Below are 23705 nucleotides of genomic sequence, written 5' to 3'. Positions count from 1 at the left end.
ACTTTTGGATCGTTTCCATCCGACTGAAGGCTGTTTCGAGTTACTTTTAAAGTGACTATATTTCTAAAAGCACTTTTTATACCAAGGAAGTCAAATAGAACTCCCGAATCTGTGCTTTTACAAAGATTGAATTTCATAGACAGCTGGCACAGTGTGGGGTGGCCGTTTCCAGCTGCCTGACAAGGGCTCCCCAGAGCGGAATAAATGATCACTGCAGCACTTGGAATGTGATAATTTGATTACTTAAATTTGTCAAGTTGTCAGCTGAGATATTACAGCATGTGGTAGCCACTGAATGATTGGTTGCATTAGATGAAACATTTAATGACAATGCAATCGACATTTTATTGCATATTCATTATGAAGTCTCATAATAAGGGTTCAGGAAGCTAAAACAAATGACTTAACACAGATCATGCTATACAACACAATAGATTCTTTATTTTCTTTCTTTCACATCTCCTTGTTTAAGTCTGGAAATTTATTTTGTCATGCTACGATATTAGTGGCTATTTCATACTCCACAGCATATATTTTCAATTCAAAATTTTATTGCACAACAAATGTAACAGGTACAATGTATGGCAAGTTTTTTAAGTAGCACTGAATATCAAGACATACATATGCCTTTGCCTATTAACTTGTATCTTAACAAAATTGGAAGACTACGTCAAGACATCCTAAATTGTCTTAACCTCATTAACATATCTATTCAGAGTTTGGATATAAAGCTGGTTTCCCAGTCCTATCGTTAGTCACTGACGAAAGACAGCGTGTGTTGTCTGAAACGTCTGACTGTTTCAAAATTTTATCCAGTTGCTTGAGTAACTATTTTGGGCGTATCTTACTACCTGGATGTCTAACCTTCATCAGCGTAGTAGATTGAGTTTATCTTGAACTCGGGCAAGTTCAGAGCCTACACTGGTTTTAAGGTCTCACATGATTAAGAGTTACGTGCAAGTCACACAAAATCCCAGGATTTGATGCATATCCCGAAGCCTGTACTGTACAATGCACCATGATATGAATAAAAGTCAATGATACAGTACATGCAATCTGTACAATACTTACCAAACTGTGTTCCTGTGTCATCAAATTGTGGATGCACACACTGTCATATAGAATAAGTTTTTAAGTTGCCGAGATTTGGAAGACATGATTATGAAAAATATTTACTGAATGTTCATTTTCACATGATGTCAACAACATAGAAACCATGAATTGCCATCTGCACTGGGCAAAATGTCTATAAATCCATTATGTATTTTTGAAAATAATCCAAGTTTTTTGTTTTGTTTCGCTGATTCTTTAACTCAATTCCTCTCTTTCAAATGTCACACACACAGCTTACCTGTAGTATATTTCACTATACAGAAATTACCCTTGATTATATTTCAACCTCTTTTTATCCTTCAGGTTTATATAGCTATCTTCCTTCACAATTGCATTGTTTGATGTCAAACAACATTACAGAAGTCTAAATCATCCTTTGAAATATCAGTAATTTTCAGGTACAATGCTTGAACAGTGCTCTACATATAGCTTCCAAGGGAACTATAAGTCTTGTGGCTTTTATTTCCTAACAAATCTGCACTGCACTGGACTGGGTGGAGAGACACAGAGACAAGCTATGATGATAATTTTACAAATCAAATTTTCATAATCGCAAAGATGTTGAATTGCTGCCAAATACATGTTCGCAATCTTTTATCATTTCCTATCTGTCATTCTTTTGCATCACTGCAACTTACCGGTACTTATTTTCTACAATAGTTGCATTACACTTAGATTCATCCCTAACATTTTGTTGCTCTGATACTACTGTGCTTCACGATGAACATTTTGTTTCTTTCTCCAGAGACAATTTTCATTTCCGAAAAAAAGGTCAAAATGATGTCTAATGTAATGAAGAGAATGTCAGGGAAAACAGTCAGATTGCAAATGATATTGAAGATATACCCCATTGCCATACAGAATGAAAAAACAATATTGCAAGTGCTCTCTTCAATAGGAAAATGTACTGTGTTCTCCACCATATCTGCAATAGAATATTAGTCACAACCTTAATTAAACTAGGGATTAGTATAAGAAATGTGAATGTGAGGTTAGAATCAATGTTGTTGCAGTTTTGTGTTCGAGGACACAAAACTCCCTCATCTTCTGGCGCATTTCGTATTAAAATGTGTGTTTTCTTGGGTGGGTGTGACCAATTGCAAGGTATGACATAAATAAAATACAACACGATCCGACCCGCGGTCGGGCTGGTACCTCGGGTGATACGGAACGGTTGTATTATATATGTATTTACAAGCCCTGCAACAGTCTCCACAGCTACCCCTTTATTTTCTACATTACTTGACACAGAGGAAATACACAGTATTTTCTGAAAACAACTCACTGTGGCAAGATATGCAAGAAAACAGCACATGTTATATAATTTATAACAAATGGAGAGCAAACCCGTTACCGGCTTAAAACTTGGAGACGAATACGTAGAGCTTACGACACGAACCAGTTTGCACAACATATAACGTTGGGTAACATAAATTCGTGGGGTACTTAAATTCGGGATTTTTCGAAAACGGGGTATTTAGGGATATGTGCTAGATGCAACATCAGTAATACCGCTAGAAATGCAAACTTGACAGACTAACGTATTCCGAACACTGTCTGAAAAGCTTCGATAAGCATGCATTAGAAGGCGACGAGGACAAAAACTCTCCGTCCCTTATTGGAACAGTCTGAGGGCTTCCTGGGAGAATCACACTACATCGTTGTCGGCTGGTTTATAGACAAATGTCACATCCGCTCCCTGCTAAACACAATCATTTACAAGACAACTTATTTTCTTAAAATTGCTGACCTGCAATTGGACTCTAACTAAGTGTGATCAATCATCAAAACCCCTCTTTGTTGCTACAACCTACGGCACGTGTATTTTCCCGCCGCCATATCATTACCCAGAATCCTGTTGTCAAGCAGACGACAATGGTTTGTGAGGAACACTTTTTTGTCTAAATGTTGCGTGTGATTGTGGACTGAGGACGATATGTTCCTCAAAGTTTGCTCCTAACACAACAAGGAATACATGGACATAGTAGTATTATCAATGCTACGGCATCCGGCTAACTTTCCATGAATAATGTACACGTTGCCATGACGGTGGATGTCGACTTTGACGTTTCTTTAGCTACCGACTCAACACACGGGTTGTTCCCGTAGGCCTGATGTGTGCGGTACGGCCGTTTTTTCGTGTATTTTTTTTACTTGGACACGTCTATATCCATAGCACTCTCCTCAAGCCAAGGATGGAACGAATAGCTGCTGTATAAAATGTAATTAGCGGTAAGATATTCAAGACGAATCTTCTCTCCCGAATTAATGTTCACCCCTGTCCGACAGCACCGTCATTGTGCGTGCGGCGGACGGTAGTTTCAAGTTGAAATATTATGGTGTCAGCACGACTAGAGACAAAATCTACCATATACATGATTAGTGCAAAGATAGTACATGATACTGACAGAATAATAGAAAAAAAGGATGGTTTATTGTTCTGCTAGATTGATTTCAGTCAACCATTATCGGAAAAATCCCGATATTATGTTACCCAACGTTACAAGACTTATTATTCATGTTTATTTTGAAAAACATTCAGCGGCATAATTTGTTGCCTTTTAGGAACGAGTCTTCAAACACCACGTTGTCCGGCTTCCGACATGGTAGACACTTTCCTTTCTTGTCCAAAAATTTCATGCGGTCAGGAAATGAGCAGTTTTTCCCTCAAACATCCAAAGAACGGCCCAAACCCTGCAGAAACATCCCAAAAGTTCACTGCAGACGCTAAGATGAATATTTTGCGAACAAAAAGCCGAAAATTTTCACCAAAAGTTGGACAAATAATGTACCGCACAACAGACGGCCGGTATGAATATGTAAATTTTACACAGGTGGACATAATGCCGTACATAATTTGATCAATTACTCCTCTTAATTGATCATCACTGCTACTCTGTTAGTGTTACCGCCCCCCTTCCCAACAAAACTAAGATCTCCGTCTGCGTTTTGTTCTCCTCTAACGTCATTTTACCACATCGCGGCCTCGTCATCTTCATAAAAAACGGTGTTAGCATGCCCCTGTTGCCGGCTGCTAGCCCCGGAAGTCCCATTTTTACTTAAAAACACACAGAAATTGATGCAAACAGAAAAAAACGACAACACACCTCGTTTCAACCATTCCAGTCTTCAGGTCAGGGGTCATATGTATTAGTGCCCCCTAGTGGTATGAATTCAAACTGCAGTAGAAGCACGCGGTAGAAGAGAGTAATGCACGGTCTAAAAGCGCCCCTAGGCGGATCATATACTAAGTGCACTAAAAATTGGTGTTGTACCTGCTAATATCATATTGCACAGTACAACCGCTTGTCGATCTCAAATACCATGGACTCTCCTGAAATCGATAACTCGTCGTGTTTTACCCCTAAAACAGAGCTTAATGCACTGCGTTCGATTTTGTAATCATTAGCGTCTTATGGGGCACTGTATCTGTGTAAACAAACAGGTTTACTAAGAACCTTGGTTGTAGTACTTCTTCTGAGTTGATCGTAAGGCGTTTCTCTTGCACCGTGCCGCACATGGTACATTGTACATTATTAATGGACGAGACATTATTGACGTCCCCGGTGCCTTTTTACCGACACAAACCACGTAAACAAGCGAATTTGTTATGGGCACAAGTTGTACTGCAGTACTGCACTCAGCCGTAAAGGGGCTCTTTTGAACCGTGCCGAATGCGCCTGATGCTTCGACTGTTTATTACATATCGTAGATGGCTGTGTCAATGAGTCGGCAGCACAATTCACTTCTATTCTATTCTAGTTTGCGTTTTACGAATCTAAAATTTGCCGTGACATACCGAGAGTGCCGGCGCGGTGCCTCTTCAGGATCCAGGGTGTCTGTTGTCGCAGGGAAGGCTCTGGTCCCGGCGTTAGACACCATAAGCTGTGGTACATCTCGAGGACCATACAGCAGCGCCCCAAACGGTTGTTTGACACAGTGCAGCTTTGAACTCTGGGGAACTGCAGTTGTTGCAAATTATTTTCGAAATGTTGTGTTTCTTTGCTCCATTTCATTTTCAGGCGGTTCAGTCATGATAGTTACGAGAGTATCAAAGACAAAATCTTACCGGGCTGGTTTTAATCGCTGTGTTCTTCCCTTCTATGCACACTCAGCATTTTGGATCGGTGTGTTGCAAGTTTGAAACTATAATTACTACATGTATATGATGGTGCCACCTGTTCATCATTGGCGAAATGTGCAGGTTCGCATATATACCGGAACACAACGGAATACACCGGGATACACATACTAGAGGAGGTCGAAATCTACTGGAATACACTGTGCTTTGATGAGTGAACATCACGGGTTGCTGTATTTTGGCATAGAATAAAATATTTATGGCCCTGGGAAAATTTCAGCAATTATTCAGGTCGAATATGAGATTAACAACAGGTAAATTGGCAAGTGCCACACGGGCATATATAGATCAGCGATCTTTATCAAGACGTAAATAAAAACACGCTTTTACTCCACTTTTAGCAGGTCAATGACAAAGTTTGTTTATTGCATTGTAACACACATAACATACATGTATGTACGTTCATTCCTAAATGTGGTTGTTCAGAGTCTGACAACCCTTTGGCCTATCAGAAATGTTGTTTATGTTGTTTTCAGGAAAAAATGTACTTGTAACTCTCAGCATGAGTAGCTTATTTTGCATGTCTTTTTGCTGTAACTTTAAACTGGTGTGCATTTTCCCCGGTCCAATTCACCTCAAACCATGAGAACAAACCCACACCATTAGGGACACAAATATGAGCAAAAAGACATATAAAATTGGCAAGAGTCATGCATTTGCTTAGATAATAGTACAAATTTTACCCAATCGTCCTGGACTAAAAGCCTAATGGAAGATCATGTTTTAAAGGAAAACTGTATGCTTTCTATGTAAGTAACGAGTCTCGCTAAAATAATGACAGATACGTTTCTTGTAGAACTTGGCACTTGAGTAGAAAAGGCTCTCATTTCCTAAACGTATAGTTGTAACTACTTAGAGCAGCATGTCGGTTGACATCATTGTCGAATTCAATATCATTATACATCATAAAAAGCACAATGATGTTTTATACTATGAATCAATCCATCCAACAATCAATCAATCAATCAATCAATCAATCAATCAATCAATCAATCAATCAATCGATTTAACAGTTTGTACATTTACAGCACTAAATTCTAATATAATGGATCTCTTTCAAATGATGTCCCGTACTCGTCTACTGCTGTAAAGTTCGTGTCTGATGAACTAAAAGCTTTGTAGTAAACGTCATCAAAGTAAAATCCCTTGGAGGAGGGGTTTCTATTGGGGTGTCTTGGTTGGAATTTGAGTCTGTTGATGTACTCATACGGCCACCCCTGGTCATAGCGCGCCGTTTGGAAGTACGCGCCTCCTCTGTGGGTGAACAGTTTGTTGATGACGTACTTCCACTCATCTGCATAATCAGCTGGTTTGGCCTGGAACGTCATCTCCACTCGATGCCACGTGTCCAGCCTTAGAAGTGGAGTGATCTGAACATAGTGAAACTGTGCGCTGTACCCACAGTTTCTCACTCTCGCACAGTACGTGTAGTTCGGATACGTTTCTGCAGTTCTCACTATCACTCCGCTGGGTGTGGCGAACATTTCGAGGTAGTTTGACGCCCGGAGTGTCCCGTCTGGATTCCCCGCACAGACGGCAATGCGAGAACCGTCCCCTCTCTTCCTTGTGGCACGGAACCAGAAGGATGCGTAGAAGGCATCCACGTCTGCTGAGTACTCGCCGTCCATACGGCCAGCTGTTACAGACAGCCCGGGAGAGAAGGGAGTTCCCTTCCCAAGCGACAGGTCCCCCCGTCGGAGCTGCCACGACTTTCGCCCTGAATGATACTGCCTGTTGGAAACTGCCTGTCCCCCATCTCTTGATGCTATAACGACAGGGATAATTGTCACTCAAGTATCAGTATCATATATCTAAAATGAAGTCATTTGATTGAATAAGGTCTCTAACAGAGTCAAACATTACAGTCAACATCCAATGAACCCAGATGAAAACTAGCTTCACTTGTCTTCAAAGGTTTACAGTTCCTTGTTCTGAAACTTCTGTTTGAGACCTTATCTAGTTGTATAACCTATGTGTAAACTTCAACAATGCATTGAATTTCATAGTACTAGTTTTAGACACCAGCTTTATGATAACATAATGCTTTGCCAACTATCGTCACAGTGATAGTTTGTATACCATGTAGTATGTAATCGTACCGGCGGATCTGTCCGTAGATGTTCAACAGCTACTAGTATGTATAATTATGCTTGAATGTGTAATGTAGTGTTGGCCAAGAATACAGTAATATCACCTAGTGGTGTGTACAGCGCTGATGGATATCAAAATAAAGTCTCACATATGCAGCGGTTTAGGGTCCGGAAGGGAAAGTTGTCTGGCTGGAAACAGTCTTCTAGAACGTCTTCTATGGCTCCGCCTGTCCAGTTGCTATTGGTGACGCTGTCGCCTAGCAACCAGCCATTCTCAACACTGTACCCTAGAAAGGCTGAAAATGAAAGAAACAGTCGACTGTAAGCGTTAAGATGATGTAATAGGTGACACTATACTTCCAGACAGTTTAATTCCAGAAATTCTTAAGTCATAGATTTCGGAAGAAAACATCATTTATCTGATTATTTCATGGCCTGTTTTGTCTAAACACTCGTCACTCTAGATCTGGACAGTCTACATCAAACTATGGTAATTCAAGTTTTTTTTAGAAATCTGTTAAAAGTCCGAAATGTTCCTCCAACAGTATTGCTATGCCTGAAAAATATTTTGTACTGTGGAGGAAGAATGCACTCTCGAACAGCACTCTACAATAATGAGGGAGAAAATGAGCTACATGTATTACTGAACAGTAAGATTCGTAAAACATCTCACCAATCTTATAAGTGACAAGAGGTACTTTAAGTCCACACATAGAACAATGCACTACATGTAATGTACACAAACTTATAAACTGTAAATAGATATACACAAAACTTACCTAGAATAGCACCAAGATAATAGAACAGGTGATCTATACAATAGCTTTCCATCCCACCATAACAGTTTGACAAATCACACATGGTAGTCACTTTATTTCATCACCAAAACATCCTTCACAATCACCACACGCTTGACAATTGTATATGTCACAAAGAACAACTAGTAATGTTTTCTTGCTACATATTGGTTACAGAGGCAAAGATATCAATGAAGAAAATTAAGGATAAACTATGAGAGAATAATTCTTGTAATTTATTTTAGATTCATAATAGTTTGATATCAACAGAATAACAGAATATATATCTACTTGAATGTGTGTTATATAAGTTACAGAAGACTTAAAAGTCCCCATACTTTTGTCATGTTGATTAATAATTGTAAAATATATAATTCAAAGCAAATGTTACTGCAAGGCCTTAGTGTCCGACATCATTTCATCACCACCTTCAGTACAGCGTCTTATTTTCAAAAGATGTTCCATATTCATCTATTATTATGTCGGGATTAGAGGCATTAAACGCTTTGTAGTAGATGTCATCAAAATAGAAGCCTTTGTAATCTTTGTTACGATTCCCGTGACGAGGGTAGAATTTCAAACGATTTATATACTGGTACTCGAGGTCCATATCGTAACGTGCAGTTTGGAAGTAAGCCCCTCCAAAGTGACTGTGCGTTGAATCTATTACATAGTACCATTCGTCTAGGTAATCAAGTGGTTTGGAATGCAGTGTCATTTCAATGTGGTGCCAAACACTCAAGTCTAGAGGAGGTGTGATCTCCAGGTAGTCTAGGATGTCTAGAAACTGTGCGTTGTAACCACAGTTTCGCGTTTGAGCACAGTAGGTATAGTTTGGATATGATTCGGCCGTTCTGACGACGACTCCCGATTGCCTTGCATACACCTCTATGTAGTTGGACGACCGTAGCGTTCCAGCTGGGTTTGCCGCGCAGATCGCGATTCTGGATCCATCTCCAACATTATTCCTGGACACACGGAACCACACCGAGGCGTAGAAAGAGTCTGCTTCACCTGTATAATTCCCATCCGTTCGCCCAACCTTTACTCGAAGGGGAGGAGAAAAGGGAGTCCCTGGCCCACGTTCGAGACTACCTCTTCTGAACTGCCACGCACGATTGCCGGAGTGCTTTCTTCTGTTTGAAACGGCTTGACCGCCGTCACGACTTGAAGAACACTGTCCGTTTGTGGGGAAGGGGAAGCTGTCCGGCTGAAGGCAGTTGTCCCGGATGTCGGGTTCCTCCCCACCCGACCAGCTTCCTTTGGTGATGCTGTCACCAATTTCCCAGCCTGTCTCAACGTTGTAGCCAATGAAGGCTAGGGTAGAGGTGTGAAGATTCTCATAAATTAGCATGCAATGGTATTCTTCATAAGGTACACAAGCCATTACAGAAGCAGGAGAACACGCGTACGGTCACTTTAATGATACAAGACATTGCGAAGCAAGGGGAAAGGGCAAAGCAAGATGATGCAAGCATCAGTTATCAACACGATGATGAAAAAGCTGCCGAGAGAATATACGAAGCAAAAGCTGGAAGACAAAAGCATCTTACTGGGCTGCATTAACTAAAGATCTACGAATGTTGCACAAAAGCCACACAACTTACGTGTACGTACAACAGTCAACATGAAGCAGGTCACACAGTTTGCTCTTGACTTGACAGCATCACCAAAATGCAAGTTGTTGACAGGAAGGGGACAACGACTGGCATTGATCGACCAGAAGGAGAGAGATGTATACACCGTAAAAGCATTAAGACAGCATGCCACACATATCATGAGGGCTCAACAACTTGCAGAGATGAGATCAACAGTGACAGAAAAGGCAAGACAATGCAAGATCCAGAAGGATGTGCTCCATCAACGACCACGATTGCAAACCAGCTTTCAAACCTAGCCATCAAAAGCCACTACAAGCATGCCAAATCTTGCCACAAGTAACATGGAAGCCCATAAAAAATACATCTCATGATTTATATCCTTTCTTATGCTAGTGAAAGCCAGAAACAGGCAGAACAGCAATAACACTCGCAAAGCATTGTGAAAGCTGGCAAAGTGGAATACGGTGGAATCTCAAAGTTATGTATGCCCAGTCTTTGGCAACAAAATAATATTTTGACAAAGCCACGTGTAGTACATACTTGTCAAGCCAGTCCAATAGTGCATGGTTGACATACAAGCTTGATCTGTGGTATTAGCAAGGCGTGTCAGTGTGACAGCCAATTAGAGCAGTCATACAAGTTATGCACAAACTTTGTAGTGAAACTATGAGCATTGGGGTTTGCATCTATTTTAAAGCAGCACTACAGCAAATCTGCTTTACATGAAAACATATAGTTACGTACATATTTCACAGTCCTTCCCTGTCCAGTCCCACGGACATGTACAGTAGTACTCTTCGTCATCCACTGCGAAACACTCGCCATCGTTTTTGCAATGGTTCTCTTCGCACTCCCGTTCTAAAAGAAATGATCAGCACACAGCTTTCGTAAAAGAAATTTCTAACCGGACCAACCACTCTAATAAGATGATATTCTTAGAATTTATGTTTTCATTTTCGGTTATATTACATAGTGATAAAGATGATATTACGCAAATTGTTTGTGTTCTATGCTATTTGTATTAGACATATAAGACATGTCCACTAGACATAAGCCCCATGACCTACTAAAACATAATTCTAACTCATATTTAAAGAAAACTCTAGTAGTAGGTAAAAAAATACAATTTTGTTCGGTATCGTACACTTCAATCCATCTTAATAAAATTCAAAACAATAAAAAAAAAATTCATTTGTACTAAACACACTACATCTTTCAGAAGCTTGAAACTGAAAAAAAGGTTTTAGAATCCTTCACTGTGTTTGTGGTTCAAAGTTGTGATAGATACATGACATAACTTACTTATTTCACAGTTGACACCCTTGAATCCAGGGACACACCGGCATGTGTAGTAGTTCACATGGTCTTCACAGGTGGCACCATTTTGACAGGGAAGCAATGCACACTCGTCTGTGTCTTTAGAGAGGAGCAGGAAAAAAGATAATCTTGCATAATTTCTAGTATATGTATCCTGCAGGTCTTTCACTGACCTGTGTTATAATGCTTATAATCTAGGGTATTGGTGTCTTGAGCAGTAAAACCTTTGTATCCAATGGACCGTTTTCATGTATCATTGCTGTATCCACCGCCATGTTGGTTTCCCTATTAGCATTTCAGTGGATCTTACGGCTGAAGCGTTTCTGAGCATCTAAAAAACTACAGAATGATCCTCTTGAATAACCATTATTTAATGTCTACAGTTCAAGGAGGAGAATGATTTTTAAAACTGCTGGTAAAACTCCCAAAACTTGTTGTTTATGCATGCTTCGGCCTTTTGTTTATGCTTACGATCCGTTGAAATGCAAATAATGATAGAGACACCAACACAGTGGTCAGCACTTGCCTGCATCATTGTATAAAAAGTGAGTGAAAACGTTCTTTTGTGTAGTAGCTGTTCCCCCTCAGGCTGTTTTTCAGACCATGGATTGTCACTTTCTAATCACAAACGTGGGACTATATCTTTTTAAGTCCCGACTTACTGATCTCACAGTCGACGCCCTCCCATCCTGCTGCACATTCGCACTCATAAAAGTATGTCAGTCCGTCATGGCACGTGGCATTGTTCTGGCACGGGTTCGACGCACATTCATCAGTGTCTGAAAGATAACAGTCAACATTCGTTTGGAATACTGTTCAAATTCCAAACAGTATTTGAAAAGAAAAATGCATACAGTTATTACCAGTAATAATTGCTGGACAAACAAGTCTGCAGAAGAGTATTCCTTTATCTTAATACGGATATAACGTTACTACTAACTATACTTTGAGCCTTTATATATTCATGAAACCTCAGAAACTGGAATCAGTCAACTTCCCACTTGAGGTAAAAGGTTAGGGTCGCCATCAGATGACAGATTGCATGACTGAAGTCCTAAAAATACTCACTGAGCCCTAGTAAACCCATAAATATGCAGTAAAAGCTAACTCTTGAACAAGTATGCTGGATTTCTACCTGTATTTACCGTATATCCCTTTCATCATGTGTGTATGTGTAATGTAACTATGTGTACGTGTGTGCTTACTGTTTTCGCAGTGAACCCCTGCCCAACCAAGCGGGCAGGAACAGACGTAGCCATTGAGTTGGTCTCCACATTTCCCATCGTTTTGGCAGGGATTTGATGCACACTCGTCTGTATCTGTAAAACAACAAGCTGAATTTCAGATCTGGACTTTTCTGCATCCTTTCATGGTGGCAATATGGGAAAGATGTACATGTATCTTAAACTTAATCATATAATTTTCACATTTGTATTATAAAAGATATATTTTACCCTCTTCATGCAGAAGGGCTATCATATACACAATCGTTGTTTTGGTACTATTGCAATCTACATGGTATGAATTGATCATATTTGCTAGAACAGCAAAAGACACTGGTGCATGCCCTTAGTAGCCCGAGTCCAGTGACTATTCACCACACAATGAGTTCAACATAAGAGACTTGGTAATAGAGTGGGGAAACACAGATTATACACAGGGTAACCCTTTCCCCATCTTTCACATTATTACAGCTGACATAAATTACCCAAATTTGTACCTTTGCCATATAGCAGACTGAGGTTCCTTAAAAAGAGGAAAACATCAATGAGTAGTTGCAAGTCTTAAGAAGAAAATACCTTTACTTACTTATTTCACAGTCATAGCCCTCCCAACCGACGGTGCAGTTACATGTGTAGCTGATATGTCCATCGTAGCACGTGGCGTTGTTCTGACATGGAACAGAGGCGCAGTCATCTATGCCTGAAGATGCACAAGAAAGAAGATACACCATGTCAGCCAGATATTGTAGGAATATGGACTTCTACAACACAACCTGTCATCTTATCAAATACAGTAACTGTTGTATTAAGTTCTTCAGACGGAGATTGTATTGTGATGGAGAGGTCACAGTCGTTGTACGATGGGCTCACAAAAATTATTTTGTATTGAATAAGGACCCGGTCATATGCTTTGTGTGATCATTGTACGATTGAAAACTAAGGGTATTCTTGGGACACCGTGCCCGTGTCTTACAAAATTCAGCTGTCTTGTTACAGAAAAGAGCTGTCTCAGATCTTTGTCGGCTGTTGGTTCTGTAACAGCCTGCTTGAAGATTCTATGGCATCAAGATCGTAAGACAACCTACCACAAATGAGACTGCACTGTAACAGTAAGAACAATCCAGGTATATATCATGCCAACACAGTTCCGAGCTTTGGTTATAAAGGAATGTAACTGAGTAGTATAGGATCATGTTTTGCTCACTTGTCTCGCAGTGTGTGCCCTCCCAGCCTTCTGTACAGCTACAGTTGTACCCATTCACACCGTCCACGCAGGTAGCTCCATTCTCACAGGGTGATGATTCGCATTCATCAATATCTGTAATTAGCAATGGCAATGATTAATACATGATGTAACTGATCTATTTCTTTGTATCAAAGGTTATATGATAGATTTAGTGGAAATGTTGGGAGGGTGTCCTGAGTATTCAAGATATATGGTACAAGTTAAATTTCAAATCATATCATAGAAATAGAATTGAGCAAGAAAGAACTGAGAGTATAAAGCAATATAAAAAATTTCATTCTAAAATTGCTGAAGGTTGTATGTTTATATTATGTGCCCATAGGATTATAAAGTATCTTCAAAACATATGGACATGCATGTCATTGCATGCATTCTGATGCACGAAAGTCAAGGTCCAAGTTAGTAATATCTTCTATTAAGCAACATAAACAACATATCCAATGCTTCAAAATAGAGTATTGAACAACCAAAAGTGAAAAGGTGCTAAAAGTTGCTTTAGGAATGAAACATTAGGTCTTCAACACTTCTTACTGATGTGACAGTGCACTCCAGAGTACCCAGGTAGACAGCTGCAGACGTAGAACCCTATGTCGTCCAGACAGGTGCCGCCGTTCTCACATGGGTCCGAAGAGCATTCAATAACCTCTGTGTAAAGTATGACAGGGTTCATGACAGAGTCCTAGTAAATCTATATCATCATGCAAGGTTTCCCCGACAAGAAAAGGTAGGACGTTTTGTCACCCATGCCAAAATTTGTTTTTCTAATATGCGGATTCCTTACTAAAATAACTACAGATTACCAAAAATGATGTCGAGAAGGTATAAACTGTTTGGCAGGAACACAACTGTTTTATTATGCATTTTCCCAGCAAAGCCAGCATGTGACTGGACAAAGCAAGGTAGCTAAGGCGATTAGTCTGTTTAGTGTAGATACAGATGCAGATATGAGTTCAAACCTTACCTATTTCACAGTTAACCCCGATGTACCCCAGGACACAAGCACAGCTGTATCTGTTGATGTGGTCACTGCAGGTTCCGTTATTCTGGCACGGGCTAGAGGCACACTCGTCTGTGTCTGAAAAATTAGTATCATTATAGTAATGGTAAAACTGAGGTGAAGCATGATGCTTCTTCAAGAAGCTTCATGTACATGCAGTAGGATAGTGCAACGCCACTTTGCTATGGTTAAACACATCGGATCACCCGTTCTCTTGATACGAGTGGTAGGTTGAATCTTTTACGAGCAGGGGTTTGATGTAGGTGTGCAGATTATACTTTTGTATGTATGATAAAACGCAATCATAATGGTAAAAATCAGTCCCCAAACTTACTAATCTCGCAGTGTACACCCTCCCATCCTGGATAACACTCGCAGGTGTAGTAGTTCACATGGTCATGGCAGGTGGCGTTGTTTTGACAGGGGATGGAGGCACACTCATCAACATCTGTTGCAGAGTGATAAAGAAATAAAATTTAACAAGCATAAAATGTATAATCAACTATGTTATTCCCACATTCGTGTGAGACTTGTTAGACCTAGCAATTATTACTGACTATTGAAATATTACAGTTAACATCATGACATTGTCCAACCCTTATTGTGTATAGGGTGGTGCCCACATTCATTTCTAGAGACATATGGTTGATTTACTAAAATACAATGTAGATAGTTCAGTCAATGAACAACTATTGCAACTCAAATCCAAACATACAATGTACGAACACTCACAAAGTTTATCGAGCATTAGGCATTGAACAAAATTTTTCTTTTAGTCTATGCAGTTCAGCACTTAGGTGTTTAAAACAATTTTACAGCTCAAAGGTGACTTACTGATTTCACAATTGGTGCCGTTCCAGCCCGGTTCACACTCACAGCTGTATGCATTAATGTGGTCCACACATGTGGCGTTGTTCTGACAGGGGTCTGATGCACACTCGTTGGAATCTGGAGCGAATGAACAGGAAGAAACACCATTTAGCGCTTTTGCTGTTAAGTCCTTGAATTTGACACCTTCTAAAAAAACTAGTACTTTTGAAGTATCTTTTTGTGGAAAATATGTATATCATTAGTCACTCTTTAATAGAAGGTTTTATTACAAACGTGAGGACATGGCCGGCCAAGAGTTGATAAAAGAGCCTGAGAAAACTGCTGTGTATTTTGGAAGAAAGACAATGGAAATGAAGCTCAAGCATTATAATTCACTCAGTTCAATTGAATAGAGTTTTAAACCAAGTGTATACAACATTATGACGCCCATTAAAACATTCATGTAGTACCGGGCAATGCAGTGTTTCCATTTTTGTTGCTAAAGTGATGGCCGCGTGTGTGAGTTTTCTGAACAGTTTTAATAGTATAGACTTACTATCAGCACAGTCCAGTCCAAACCAGCCTGGTGAACAGCTACAGGACCAGTAGTTGATGTGGTCGTGACAGGTCGCACCGTTCTGACATGGGCTCGAGCTGCACTCGTCAATGTCTGGGGAAAAAAGGAAACATATATTCATTGGATGATCCTCCTTACATTTTGGAGAAACATTCCCTAACGGTCATAAAGACAGGCACAATATTAAAGGTCTGCTTTCCATGCCCCCCAGCTCCCTTTCATAATAAACTGTTGTCTAAAAGTCGACTGATTACAAAATTCAAAACAGGACAAAATCCCAATCTATTTTCCGACCATCTAGTTTGGTATCTGCTTTGCCAACCATCCTCGTAGTTTGAAATACAGCATTGAACAGAAACACTGTTATAGAAATGCACTTGGAAAAAGACGGCAATGTCGTGATGTTCCATAAGTTGATCACTGTAAAACAATGTATAACGCTTTATTAGTAGATCATTATGAACACTTTTTATCAATCTTTGCCTCATATTTTGATAAAAGATACGGACATAAGCATGCTGATGTCTTGGTGTCTACACAACCATGGGCAGCATAGATTATTAGAGTACAGAGCATGTATCATGCAACCTTACGGCATTATCAGAAACATGACACTGCCTGCATGCGAACTGAAAATCAGCCAAGTAAGAGTGGGTACATGATATGTTTAGTGTCAGTATGCATGATGTGTCAATAGGTGTGAAGAGAAATGTAAGACTGGAGACAGGGGACCAAATGAACTATCTGCGAATTTGTTCTGCTGCTTGCCGAGTCACGTGTTGTCTATCTCATCAAGTGACGCCATGGAATTTGGTCCTAGTGGGTCGGAAACTACACTTGAATACTGTACAGAGTCAAATCGACCAACACAAATTGATGAACTCAGTGTAAATTCAAATCAGATGCCCAAAACTCTGCCAGAAGCTGCTGCACAAATGGTTCAAAGAAACCTCTCTGCTCCAAACCAACTGTGCTTTGAAGGACGTTTGAAGGACGAATGGTTCTGAGCATCAAACACTCACTAATTTCACAATGAACACCGTTCCATCCAGGTGCACACTCGCAGGTGTAGTAGTTCACATAGTCGTGACAGGTGGCGTTATTTTCACACGGACTGGAGATGCACTCATTGGTATCTGTAATGATAAGTTCATAAAGATAGCATTACAGTCACAAACAAGACAAATTGTACAAAACTATTAGTACGTACTTTTGCCTGCGGGCACTTCTGTGGAAAATGTCAGTTTTGTACGATCTCACATTGGGAACAAACTATGGTCACAGTATTTTGAGGCCTAAGGAAATAGGTGTTGTTTATCAGACTAAACATTACGACTAAAATTTCAATTTAATCTACACCACTGGATTACAATATGAAAATATCAGACTTTTCAGATGTCATTCCAAATTACATCTTTCTTCAGTGATTCAAAATAAATGTTTACCTACATGTAAGATTTACAGAACATAGCAACATACAATTTGTGTTCTTAATAAACAAAACAGGTAACAAGAGTACAACTGTAAATCAAACTTACTGATCTCACAGTGGACACCCTCCCATCCAGGACCACACTCGCAGGTGTAGTAGTTTACAAAGTCATGGCAGGTGGCGTTGTTTTGACATGGATCAGAGTCACATTCATCCGTGTCTATAAAAACAAAAAATTCCTTTTAGCTAATTGTATTACACCTTCAGACTGCCAAGAATATCCAAATGACAAATTCATCTTCGTTGAAATAGAAAGTTAAACTGATAAAGAACTGGGCAGGTACATTGTGATTTTATGGTATACAACCTCTTCAAGACGTATACAAATTCAGATCTACAGTACACAGTCAATTAACTTACTGATGTCACAGTGGACACCCTCCCATCCAGGCCCACACTCGCACGTGTAGTGGTTCACATGATCATGACAGGTCGCATTGTTCTGACAAGGATCTGAGCCACATTCATTTGTATCTGCGAGAAAGGGAAGAAAATTATAGAGTGATTGGATGAAACCTCTTTGTCTTGTCATACGCAGTCTGTATGTAATGTTAAAAACTTATGTTACACCTTAAGGTGGTTAGCCGCAAACATACAAACAAACGAACTTACTTTCCTGACAGTGGATGCCCTCCCACCCTGGTGCACACTCGCATGAATACTCGTTGACGCGGTCGTGGCAGGTCGCTCCATTTTGGCACGGGTCTGATGCACATTCATCTGTGTCTGTATAACAATTTGTGAAAAGAAAATAACATCAGATTGTCCAATGGTACCTAACATTGTTTCTAGTCAGAGGATACCTAACATTGTTGTGCCTAACATTGTTTCCTATTAGAGAAAAACTTTTATCTATTTATCATTTGCTTCAGGCTCAAAGGCCCATACACACATATACACATCTAAGCAACAACAATAATACCAACAGTACATGTATCTACAATACAGTAACTACTTAAAAGCTACACTATGAGGTGGCCTCTTGCGGCCTGCATACAAGGTGGCAATATAGATGCCCAAACTGGCTGGAAACGTTACTTTGTTCAGCATAAAAGATGACAACAGACTCACTAATTTCACAGTGCACACCCTCCCATCCCGGCAGACATCGGCATGTGTAAGCATTAACGGCATCTATGCAAGAGGCACCATTTTGGCAAGGGTCCGAGGCACATTCTTCAGAATCTGGAAAAAAATGTTATATTACCAGCATAGCAAACACTCAAGATATCTTGACTTGCAATTTTCATACTGTTTTCAAATCAAGAAGTAAAAAAAAACAGTATACTAGGGATCCTTGTGTACAAGGTAGGAGAACAAATGGTACTGGCTACAAGTATTACTGTCAGTGTCAACAAGAAAACAATCAGCCTTCATTTAGAAAATGTTGAAGAAATTCATATCTTTAAACAAATGGCTAACTAAAACTGGAAAGTTCTTCTGTGTTGGTAGAGTTCATTATGAACAAGGATCTTTAAAACTACAATTTCAAAACAAACAAAATCAGATTCGTAAAGTCTCTTAAACTTCACACATGGGAGATATGAGGATAAGACAAGATTCTTAAGACTGTTTTGTTAAATGGTAACATAGGAATGATGGTCTTACTAGCATCACAGTTCACGCTGTACCAGCCAGGTGCACATTCGCAGGTGTAGTAGTTGATGTGGTCATGGCAGGTGGCACTGTTTTGACATGGACTGGATACACACTCATCTATATCTGTCACAGATATTGAAATCAGTTAGCAAAACTTAAGCTACAATGGTTGGAAGCAATGTAATATACTTTGTGGGATTTAAAGACCACTTATTTATTCTGTTCTTATTTTCATGCATCAAGGTGCAGCAAAAGACTTAAATTAGACAAAAATTAAAGCATATTTATGGATGAAACAGCCATACACATATAGACACACACACACACACACACACACACACACACACACACACACACACACACACACACACACACACACACACACACAAATACTAGTGTGAAAGCTTCCCAAGACAATCCCAATAACAAATTGCCAAAACTGCATTTTGACTTACTAATTCCACAGTGAGTTCCATCCCATCCCGGCCCACATTGGCAGATATAGTAGTTCACATGATCATTGCAGGTGGCATTGTTCTGACAGGGTCCAGACATACACTCATCCGTATCTGCATACGGAAAGAAAAAAGCACGGAACAAGAAACAGATAACAAGGAGGTATCGGCATGCACTACGCTCAGCCGGGTCCAGCAAAACCCTACTTTCACCCTTGTACCCCTAATGTAGCACCCTGTATATAACTATGGGGTTTGTAGACAAAAATGAAACAGCACTACTTACTTATTTGGCAGTGCACTCCCTCCCAACCTGGGCTGCACTCACACAAAAATTGATTGATGCGGTCGTGACAGGTGGCGCCATTGTGACAAGGGTCGGATGCACATTCGTCTGAGTCTGCAGAGTACAATAGGCTATATCATAACCATTCTTTACACTGTTTTACAGACTACAAATTCAGCACCAAGGAGAGCACTGTCAGTATTCCACAGACAACATGTTCAGCACCTAGAAAAGGACTAGTCTTAACAATGTTCTACAGAATACATTTCCAGTATCATGGAGAGGAACAAACTTGATAGTGTTCTACAGACTACACATTCAGCACCAAGGAGAGAGCCATTCTTTACAGTGTTCTACAGACTACACATTCAGCACCAAGGAAAGAACCATTCTTAACAGTGTTCTGCAGACTGCACATTCAGTATTCAGGAGAGGACTATTTTCTATAGTTTTCTATGATATACACACTCAGTACCAAGAAAAGAATCATTCTTTATTATGTTCTATAGACTACACATTCAGCACCACGGAGAGGACCATTCTTTATCATAGTGCTCTGCAGGCTTTACATTCAGTATTAAGAAGAGGACTACTTTCTATAGTTTTCTATGGTATACACACTCAGCACCAAGAAAAGAACCATTCTTTATTATGTTATATAGACTACACATTCAGCACCAAGGAGAGGACCATTCTTTATCATAGTGCTCTGCAGGCTTCACATTCAGTATTAAGAAGAGGAATATTTTCTATAGTTTTCTATGATATACACATTCAGCGCCAAGAAAAGAAACATTCTTTATCATAGTGCTCTGCAGACTACACATTCAGCACCAAGGGGAGGACCATTCTTTATTACACTCTATAGACTACATATGCAGTATTAAGAAGAGCACCATTCTTTATTTGTTTGTTTGTTTGTTTGAACCTTTGTTTATTCATGATAAGCTCAAATGGCGTTATGCAGACTACACATTCAGCACCAAGGAGAGGACCATTCTTTACAGTGTTCTACGGGCTACACTTTCTGCAACAAAGAACCATTCTTCATATGATGTTCTACAGATCTAGACTACACATTCAGCACCGAGGAGAGTACCATTCTTTGTAGTGTTCTACAGACAACACATTCAGGATCATGGAATGCACATATTCATTGTGTAGTATAAGCGGTGGGGAAGAAAAGGATGATTGTAGCCAACTACATACAGACTGCATTGCTGTTACAACAGAACATTGTCGTTGCTTCTTGTAAATGTCTCAGATCACATGTAGTAGCTGTAATGGATAGCACTTACTGATCTCACAGTGGACACCGTCCCAGCCTGGTCCACACTCACAGGTGTAACGGTTCACAAGGTCATGGCATGTTCCATTGTTCTCGCAAGGGTTAGAGGCACATTCAGCTGTATCTGAGCAACAGGGAGAAAATTTGCTTGACCAAGTCATAAAACATACCTGAAGTTTCTCCCTTTTTCAGGAAACTACATCTCATCTCTACATTGTAAGAGGTTCAACTAATAGAAATGAAAATATACACCATATATAAAGATACGTACCAAATACGCACCAACATTACAATGTCAATGGTTTAAAATAAAGCAACGTACTGCAATATCAATAGACTATGCCAAAGTTTCTAAAAGGATCTTAAAATTACTTAACCCATGAATTTAAACATAGATGTTGTTACAAATTTCTCAATAGAGGCAAATAAATCTATCAAAAAGAGTAATCACATCTCCTACTCATTGACAACGCAGCACTAACAACACAAGAATTGTTATTTGACATACGTGTAAATGCCTTACTTATTTCACAGTGAGTACCCTCCCATCCTGGTGTACACTCGCAGGTGTAGTAGTTCACCCAGTCGTGGCAGGTGGCATTGTTTTGACAGGGATCAGAGTAACACTCATTTGTGTCTGGGAAAAACAGCAGAAATAAGATTTATTCCTTCCAAAGTCTCCGACAAAAATACACCTTACCATTACAAAAGATTAACAATCATCTATTCCACTTTTTCTCGAGACCAACAGCCATTTGCCACCCTAAAATCATGACCATAACATGGGGGTACGGACGTTACAGGTTGGGGTACAGGTGAAACAAGTGGTGGTACACTACAATTGATCTTGTCTATCACACTTTGAAAACTTTCCATTGTGAAATTTGGGATGTTTTCACTTACTGTTCTCACAGTGTAATCCTTCCCATCCCGGGCCACATTCGCACCAGTAACGGTCGATATCGTCACGACAGGTGGCATTGTTTTGACAAGGGTTTGATGCACACTCATCTGTGTCTTAAACATAAGAAAAGCACCACATAAATTCTATGCAGATATATGGCTTATATACAGGTTCCTTGCTAAGTTTGGGTAATATCAGTGGTCCTTATAATTTGCGATGAGTCACATCACACCAAATATTCACTGATCACTACAGATCATGAACATGTGTAGAGTTAGCATGATTGAATCGCGGTGGTCCGTAAACGTAAGTCCCTGACAGCGGGAGTTTGCGTTATACAGACTAGTGAAGAGTGTAGAGCACATATGTACAGTAGATCTAGAGTAGCCTCAAAAGAGTCACGTTATCCACAGAACTGCGTGGTACATACTGTCACTGCAGTCCACTCCGTACCAGCCAGGTGCGCAGGTGCAGCTCCACCCGTTTATGACGTCGCTGCAGGTGGCACCGTTACGGCAGGGACTGGAGGAGCACTCATCAATGTCTAGAGGATTTTAATTTTTTCCAAGAAAGTTACATGCTTTGAGAATGCTTCATGAATACATAAGACAAAGAGATAATACTGAACAGTATATGACAATGGAAGCAAAATTGCTGCCCCACTGTTACATGTAAAACAGCACAAACTTGATTTCATGGATAACATCCTCTGAAGCTAGACGGTGGATGCCACAGACTATTTACTGCACTCTTTTTCAACATGATGTCTTGGTGTCCAGAACACTAGGCATCTCAACATACATATACATATTAACATGCTTTTATAGGACCATTTTGTGTTTTTAACTTACCGTGGTACAGAAGCAGAACACCAAATTTCCCCATCAATGTATAAAGTTGAACCAATGTTATCCATTGCAAGTCACTTGCTTATTTTATCAACGTATTCAACGTACATATCTTTATAATTGAGCTGTCTTAATGTAATCATTGGAATTTGTCTAATGGGTGGATAGTAGGCTGATATGTGAGGGCCGATGTTTGCTACTTCATATTGTACAATCTGTCATACAGATCGAACTGCAGGTTTAGTTTTGTTGTAGCCATGAAAAACTGTTCATTTTAGATGGGTCAATTTGGCATTCCTGATACTTACCTATATGACAGTTCCACCCGGTGTACCCGGGGGTACAGAGACAGGTGTGGTTTAGATGTCCATCAAGGCAGGTGCCATGATGCTGGCATGGGCTGGACAGACACTCATTAATACCTGTGGTGTCAACAAAGTCACAGATTGAATAAAAAGACTTTGTACACAATAATTGTGTTTTATTCCATCGACGTCTTGGTGACCATCTTGTCAAAACGGGTTGTTTTAGATTTGTACAGAGCAGAAAGTTATCATTATCTTTGCCAATGAGGTTGCATCTTTGGTAGTTTTTGTGGTTTGGTGGTTGTACTGTATAAATCCAGAAGTTATGGATAGCTTGTTATTAAATTGGGTATACCGTTAGGTCTTAGACCTACGAAAGAGAACCATTCCCTTTCCTAGACTCATCGATCTGAGCTCAGGATTCTTAACCAATTGGAAAATCAGTCCAATAGGAGCTCAGGATCCTCTGTCACTATGGAAATCAGTCATCACACCACGAATAGTATGGAAACAGACAGTTCTCAGTGTGACAATAATTGGCCCATTATGCATGAATCAAAAGGATTATGATGTGCCCAATTCTACTGTCTTAGGGGGGTGGCCATTAAGCTTCTAC

General features: G+C 39.9%; 1 protein-coding gene across 1 annotated transcript in view; it reads right to left on the bottom strand.

Annotated features, from left to right (window-relative positions):
- Positions 1–5589: 5589 nt before the first annotated feature.
- Positions 5590–23705, bottom strand: part of LOC136421097 (protein eyes shut homolog) — a gene marked incomplete at its 5' end in the record, with an annotated part of 53966 nt that continues 35850 nt past the window's right edge. Inside the window, 26 exons of the mRNA XM_066408246.1 lie at positions 5590–7019; positions 7494–7640; positions 10487–10600; positions 11045–11158; positions 11722–11838; positions 12265–12378; positions 12869–12982; positions 13487–13600; positions 14060–14173; positions 14490–14603; positions 14860–14973; positions 15360–15473; positions 15892–16005; positions 16935–17048; positions 17451–17564; positions 17765–17878; positions 18017–18130; positions 18476–18589; positions 19013–19126; positions 19459–19572; positions 19745–19858; positions 21043–21156; positions 21556–21669; positions 21936–22049; positions 22367–22480; positions 23093–23206. Of these exons, the coding sequence (XP_066264343.1) occupies positions 6292–7019; positions 7494–7640; positions 10487–10600; positions 11045–11158; positions 11722–11838; positions 12265–12378; positions 12869–12982; positions 13487–13600; positions 14060–14173; positions 14490–14603; positions 14860–14973; positions 15360–15473; positions 15892–16005; positions 16935–17048; positions 17451–17564; positions 17765–17878; positions 18017–18130; positions 18476–18589; positions 19013–19126; positions 19459–19572; positions 19745–19858; positions 21043–21156; positions 21556–21669; positions 21936–22049; positions 22367–22480; positions 23093–23206 (3614 nt within the window). The remainder of the gene's footprint in view (positions 7020–7493; positions 7641–10486; positions 10601–11044; positions 11159–11721; positions 11839–12264; positions 12379–12868; positions 12983–13486; positions 13601–14059; positions 14174–14489; positions 14604–14859; positions 14974–15359; positions 15474–15891; positions 16006–16934; positions 17049–17450; positions 17565–17764; positions 17879–18016; positions 18131–18475; positions 18590–19012; positions 19127–19458; positions 19573–19744; positions 19859–21042; positions 21157–21555; positions 21670–21935; positions 22050–22366; positions 22481–23092; positions 23207–23705) is intronic.

Source organism: Branchiostoma lanceolatum, chromosome 15 (genome assembly GCF_035083965.1).
Source record: "Branchiostoma lanceolatum isolate klBraLanc5 chromosome 15, klBraLanc5.hap2, whole genome shotgun sequence".
In the NCBI taxonomy this organism is placed as follows: domain Eukaryota; kingdom Metazoa; phylum Chordata; class Leptocardii; order Amphioxiformes; family Branchiostomatidae; genus Branchiostoma; species Branchiostoma lanceolatum.
This window is presented reverse-complemented; position numbering and strand designations above follow the sequence as displayed.